The 6,908-nt window shown below is 44.4% G+C and overlaps 1 protein-coding gene across 1 annotated transcript in view; it reads left to right on the forward strand.

The window, feature by feature from the left end:
* LOC102876965 (DDB1- and CUL4-associated factor 12-like protein 2-like) overlaps nucleotides 1-5,098 on the forward strand; it is a 68,676-nt gene extending 63,578 nt beyond the window's left edge. Inside the window, exons 3-4 of the mRNA XM_006885106.1 lie at nucleotides 3,257-3,425; nucleotides 3,548-5,098. Coding sequence (XP_006885168.1) covers nucleotides 3,257-3,425; nucleotides 3,548-5,098 — 1,720 coding nt within the window. The remainder of the gene's footprint in view (nucleotides 1-3,256; nucleotides 3,426-3,547) is intronic.
* The last annotated feature ends 1,810 nt before the right edge of the window (nucleotides 5,099-6,908 follow it).

The raw sequence follows: 6,908 nt of genomic DNA on the forward strand, positions 1-6,908 counted from the left end.
AAGAATGAGAAAAACTGGATGAATTATGCATACTGCATTGAAACGGATGAGGGAGAGAACAGTTTAAAAGCAATATATTATAGGGCATTATGATTATCATAAGAGTCTGGAATGAAGGTTGCAGAGTGGAGTATACTCAGGGTGGGGGTAGGGGGATGCAGGGGGATTGTATACTAATGAAGGAATTTTTCTTTTACTTTTCACAGAGAAAAGCGACTTGGGGGGCGGGGGCAGGGAGAAAAGTACAACAATGAATGAATGGAAATCCAAAATCTCTGTAAATGTTCATTGAAATGAATAACAAAAAAAGAGTGAAAAAGAAAAAAAAAGATTCTCACCACTAGGCCAATTGGCAGCATCATGATGGACGGTGATGAGATCGAGAATGATAACAATTTTAGTTTGCTTGGCTCCCGAATCAACAGTCTTGAAACCAACAGCCAGGAAATCAAAAGACAAATTGAATTGGGAAAGTCTGCTCTCAGGGACTTATCCAAAGTACTAAAGAGCAATAGTGTCAGTGTGGAGATGAAGGTGCGTCTTTGCAATTACTTGCTATGCATCAGAAAGCTGGACAATAACTAGGGATGATAGAAGGAGAATTGATGCCTTTGAATTGTGGGTCTGAATAAGAGTATTGAATATATCATGGACTGCCAGGAGAATAAACAGATTCATCCTAGGGAGGGTGAAACCAGGCTGCTCCTTGGAGGCTAGGATTCTCAAGCTTCATCTGACATACTTTGGACATGTTGCAGTCCTTGGAGAGAGACATCATGCTTGGGAGGGTGGAGGGACAGCATAAGAGATGAGATGGATTGACTCAGTGAGTACGGTAATGGGGGTGGGGGTGTCAGAGACTATAAGGTTGGCTCAGGATAGAACAGGGGCCAAAGCTGTTTGTACATAGGGTTGCTATGAGTCACAAGTGACTCAACAGCACACAACAACCACATGAGAAAATGTAATGAAAACACTCAAGGAAGCCTTTACCAATGAAGGAGAAGATAAGTACAGCTTATGTAAAAATATAAACTTATCTGAGAGTATGTTAGCCACAAAACACAGTTTTTATCACAGAAATGGAATAGGGTACAATAGACATCTTACACACATACTCAAGCCCCACAGATAACAGAAGTACCTAGCTGAGAAACTGACCCTAAAAAGGCTATCCAAATATCTGGCATTTTATCATTAAAGACTGACTCTATCATTTTTGCTTTGAATGTATTCTGTAAGACTTAATATATTAGCACATGTTTAGGTTCCCTATAAAAGGATACATCCGGTACAAATAAAGGTTCAAAATTGCAAACTGGTATATAAAACTGTAAATCAGTGTCACTTGGTTCTAGCTTGGAAGTTTGTACAATTTTAAGTAAAAAGCTCAGACATTTGGAAGTTTAGAGTTAAATGAAATGTGTTTCAGGTATAGTGTACCAGATGAAATTAACATAGGTCATTTATCAATGCAAAATAGTAATCTGAACAGTGACTGCAAATAAATTGTTATACATAAATATTGCATATTTATATTAACAAAAAATGGAAAGACTTAATACCAGGACTATTTATATGGGTGTTAGTTTTACAAATTAAAGAAACCCTAAATATGAGTATATATTTTATGTCTCATAAATATTAATTAAAAGGAATTTGTGGGGAAAAGAACATAAATATGACTCAGAGATCATACATTTTTACTGAAGGCACATTAGATATTTTGGCCATTTAATATCATATGAGAAATGTTGCATATAATTTTTCTTCTGTAGTTATTATTTTATTTTAGGAACTGTGACTCGTTTCCAGAACTAAACAAGACACAGCAATTCTGCAAGTTGCATGACAGTGGTAATTTGCATGGGGTTTTTAGAGAATGAAGCAGAATAAATGCATTTATTCAATAATACACATTAATTAAAAGCAGTAGCTTTAGGATCACTTTCATCTCTGTAGCTGCTTTCTTCTAAAAAGTTTATTTCCTTTTCATCTCTACCTGTGGAAATTGTGTCCAACCCTGAGGGCAAGTCCCTATATGATCTCCTTGTGACAGAGTTTCGCTCAGGTGCCTGGGCCTCCTCTGGGGACAGGCAGTGATGACTGAGGCTGGAACCTTCTGTCCCGGCTTCAGAAATAGGTGTGGGGTTTGGACGAGATTCCTTTCTCTTGCATGCTTTTGCTCCACTGCCTCAGAGCTTTTAGAAACTAATTCTGAACAAGAACTTCAGCTTCCACCTCACTCATAGGGGTTCCTGAGGTTGTACCTCTACCAGGGACACTTTCTGGTTCAGAAATATGATCAGGGATCCCCTACGAAATGGCCGAATTTTCAGGAAAAATTAAAACTATTTAAGAAGGAGGCAGAGAAAGGGACCTGTGAGAAAGGGCTCCTTGCCCCAGTCCAAGATCAGTGTCTAATCACAGCAAAGAGTCTTTAAAGTTGTAACAAGTATGCCTGTAAAGTCCCCCACTAATTTTCAGAGCTCCTCACCTTACCTGCTTGACTATAACCCTACATCCCTTTACCATCTTGCTATGCATCAGAGAGCTGGACTATGACTAAGGATGACAGAAGAAGAATCCCTGCCTTTAAATTGTGGTGGCTAGAGAAAAATATTGAACATACCGAGAGAATAAACAGGTCTTTTCTAGAGAGGGTGAAACCAAGTTGCTCTTTGGAGACTAGGACTTTGAAGCTTTGTCTCACAATGCTTTGGGCATGATGCCAGGAAAGACCAGTCCTTGGAGGAGGACATCATATTTGGAAGGATGGAGGGTCATTGCAGGAAAGGAAGATCCTGGATGGGAGAGATGAACTCAGTAACTGGAGAAGTGAGGATAGGTGTGTCAGAATCAGGAGCACTGCCCCAGAATAGGGTAGTTATGAGTTGCAGTGGAATAGACTGCTCGTAACAACTCTTTGGTTTCCAAGGCTGTAAATCTTTACTGTAGCAGACACCTCATTGACCGTCCCCTCACACACATATCCAGAAGATCAACTGGTGGGTTCAAACCTCAGACCTCTTGGTTCGCACGTCAACATATAACCCAGTATACTAATAGGACTACGATTTTTTTAAAGAGGAATTTTAAAGAGGGTGATTAGCTGCTGTTGTGAGGGTGTGTGATTTTGGGGGGCAAACACTCTAGAAGGCATCCCCTTAGGGTGGTTGGCAGGCTGGAACTCAGGCCTTGGGTGGTCTACCGTGAAAGTCTCTTCTGCCCTCCTCCACCCCTCCTTCCTCCACAGTTTGGCCTTGGAGAACTCCCTGATTGGCGTGCGCCCGCCCCCCATGCGTGCCCCGCCCGCTGCCTCCACCCCCTCTGCGGCCCCCCGCATCGTCCTAGCTCTCCCGACCTCCTCCACCAGCGCCACACTCACTTCCCGCTCCCGCTTGGGTCCTTGCTGCTGCCTCGCAGCCAGGCTCAGACTGCGCTGCCGGCTGATCTGCTCTAGCTCTACACTGCTGCTCCACATCTGACTCGGCCGCCGCGACCTGGACTCGGTAGGCTCCAGGCCCCACGCTTGCCCTGCTCTTAGGCGCTCCCCCACTCTCAACTAACGCCAAACCGTCCCATTCCCGCCACCACCACGGCCAACACGGGTGCCACGCGTCGCCGCCGCCGCCGCGGCCGCGCCAGTGCCACCCGGGCCACCACGCGCCCCGTGGCCCCACATCAAACAGGTAGCAGGAAACGGAAAGCGCCGGAGGCTGAAGCGGGCTCGGGGAGCTCGAGCTCGGCGTCGCAGAATCTGGCGGCAGCACCCGCAGCTTCAACAGCTGCCGCGGTGGAGGCAGGGGCGCAGCTAACTAAGAAGCCGCTGAAGCGGCTGGGGGCGCGACGCTCGCTGGTGCACTACCTGAAGGGCCGCGAGGTGGGCGCGCGTGGCTGCACCGGAACCCGGTGCTTCGAGGGCGAGCTGCGCACTTACACGGTTCACCAGCTCCCTGCTCTTCTGAAAGAGCGCGAGCTGAATCTGGGCACCCTCAACAAGGTCTTTGCGTCCCAGTGGCTGAACACCAGGCAGGTGGTGTGCGGCACCAAGTGCAACACACTCTGCCTAGTAGATGTGTACACGAGCCAGATCACACGCATTCCTCTCCTGCAGGACAGGGCGCAGCCATTGTTCCAGCCCCAACCGAGCTGTGGCATCCATGCCATCGAACTGAACCCCTCTAAGACGCTCCTGGCTACAGGGGGCGAGAACCCCAACAGCCTGGCCATCTACCACCTACCCACGCTTGACCCTGTGTACCTAGGTGACCGCCATGGCCACAGGGACTGGATCTTCTCCATCGCTTGGATGAGCGACACTGTGGTCGTGAGTGGTTCCCGGGATGGTAGCTTGGCGGTGTGGCAGGTGGACCCCGACATGTGCCACGGCAGCAGTGGCTTGCACAACGATGTGGGGCTGCCCATGTATGCTTATACTCGCCCACGGGATTTGGCGATCATCCCCAAGGCCGATACCAGCCCATTTAACCGCAAGGTGCGGGCCCTGGCTTTCAATGTCAAGAATGAGGAGCTGGGATCAGTGTCCCTCGATGGCTACTTCCACCTGTGGAAGGCACCAAGCATCCTGTGCAGGCTGCTGTCCCTTAGGCTGCCCTACTGCCGAGAGAATGTGTGCCTGACCTACTGCGACCAACTGAACCTGTACGCAGTGGGCTCCCAGTCCCATGTCTCCTTCCTGGATCCTCGTGAGCACCAGCCAAACCTGAGGCCCCTGTGCTCCAGAGAGGGTGGCACCGGAGTGCGCTCCCTCAGTTTTTATGAGCACATCATCACCATAGGCACCGGCCATGGGTCCCTGCTTTTCTATGATGTCCGTGCCCAGAAGTTCCTGGAAGAGAGGGCCGCTGCCAGCCTGGACTCCTCTCCAGGGTCCATGAAGAAGAAGCTCAAGCTCACCTCTGGGAGAGGCTGGCTCAACCACGATGATCTCTGGGTGAATTATTTTGGAGGCGTGGAAGAGTTCCCCAATGCGCTCTACACCCACTGCTACAACTGGCCTGAGATGAAGCTCTTCGTAGCTGGGGGGCCTCTCCCTTCAGGCCTCCATGGGAACTACGCAGGCCTCTGGAGCTAAGGAGAGCGACCTGATGTGATCAAAGTATGCAGGTTTACCTTCTAGTTGAGTCTTCTTTCTTTATGCTACCTTTGTGATGATTTTATTTCTTAAAAACTGTCTTTTTTAAAATTTCAGGCCCAACACTACCGGTTCTCCTGTAATTTTGGCCTTTGACAGAGAGAAAGAGAGAGATGACTCCTTCAGGAAATCAAAACTTGGCTTTAAGACTTCTCTGCACCTTATCCAACACTATAATGTTATCTTTTTATACAAAGTATGTTTGTGTTCTCTCTTTGAGTGATTCACCCAATTCTTTTAGGATGTTATAGTCTGGTCTCAGCAACAATTCAATAATTTAGTTTGACCACAATTTTAATAGTATGTTTTAATCTTTTATGCATTTCAGCTATATGTTATTTCAGGAAAATGTGCATAACGGACTCTTTATTATGGGTTATTCTGAGAAATTACCCATATTTATAGCCCTGCTCATCTAGAAAATGCGTTTTGAACTGGCTATTGCTGACATTTGACATGCTTCATTTGGGTGTTGAGAGTTAAGTTTGTTGTTTGCACATCATTGGTGTTTAAAGTGCTTTAAAATATATTTTCTTAGTTAAATGACTATCCTACAATCTTGTTTATCTACAACTTTTATTATATGGTAAAAATTTAGCATTGCGACCCACAAGCCTTCAGCCTTCATGTTTGTATTAAAGCCTGCTTTCCTTGGGTTACATTTGTGGTGTTGATTTTTAGAGTTAATCAGAACTGACCTATATGTGGCAGGAAAATCAGGGAGATATTTTTTGAAATAAACATGTCTTCAGAGTTCAGGTAACACTAACCAGCCAGCCATTAACAGTGAAGACCAGTCATTGTTTTCAGTGTAGGTGGTGATGATTCTTGTATACATGGCTAATTCTTTATCCTGATTTGGACATGTGATGTTTTGCAGAAATAAAAATAAAACATGGTCATAAAAGGTTGTGCAATGATAAAGTTTTTGAATACCTACATGTATACTTTATTACAGGTTAAGAAGAAAAGCTGGAGAGGTAACATCAGTTGCATATACATTGCTTTATACGTTTGTTTTCTGATACTGTTATGGCTTAAAAGGTTAAATAAATTTCTGAATATTTCACCTAAAAATATTTGCATGAGGTGGTTAGTTGTTGGGTTTTTTAAAAGATAAGGTAACAAATAATTTTTTCTACTTCCATAGACTTTTATGTTGAAGTTCGCATGTGCACGAGTATGTGAGTGTGTGTGGGTGTGTATGTGTGTATTATTTCTCATGAGGAAGGTAAAGGTGTCAGTTCGCTGACACCAGTTGAGCATGCATTTTAAATAAAGCATATTTGCTACACATACAAAAAAAGGTATCAAGGTATATAAGCTATTTTATGTATGTAGCTATTGTTGGTGTTTTTACCTACATCTCCCAAGACTTACCATTTAGAAAATATTTTTTTTTATTCTGTTTTAAAAATAGATGAAAAGCACACATAATCACGCATACACTTACACACGTTGTTGTTGTTGTAGTATACCACTAGACCCTTAGAGCTTCCTATACACATATTACACCCTGTTAAAGATCAAACTTAAGGGTCATACCATAGAATCCCTAGGCTCTGCCAGTAGATTCAGCCAGTACTTTTATGTTTGTGGTGTGTATATAATTTTTATACGCATGATGGCATATACTGTGTTTTGTCTTCTAAAAATCTTAAGATTGTTCCATATTCCTTTCTCCGAAAATGATATTTTTTAATTTTTGCACACTTTTCCTCCCAGTTTGCTTTTCTCATTAAAAAGTAAA

Source organism: Elephantulus edwardii, unplaced genomic scaffold (genome assembly GCF_000299155.1).
Source record: "Elephantulus edwardii isolate Elephantulus edwardi_28Jun2011 unplaced genomic scaffold, EleEdw1.0 scaffold00040, whole genome shotgun sequence".
Classification (NCBI taxonomy): Eukaryota; Metazoa; Chordata; class Mammalia; order Macroscelidea; family Macroscelididae; genus Elephantulus; species Elephantulus edwardii.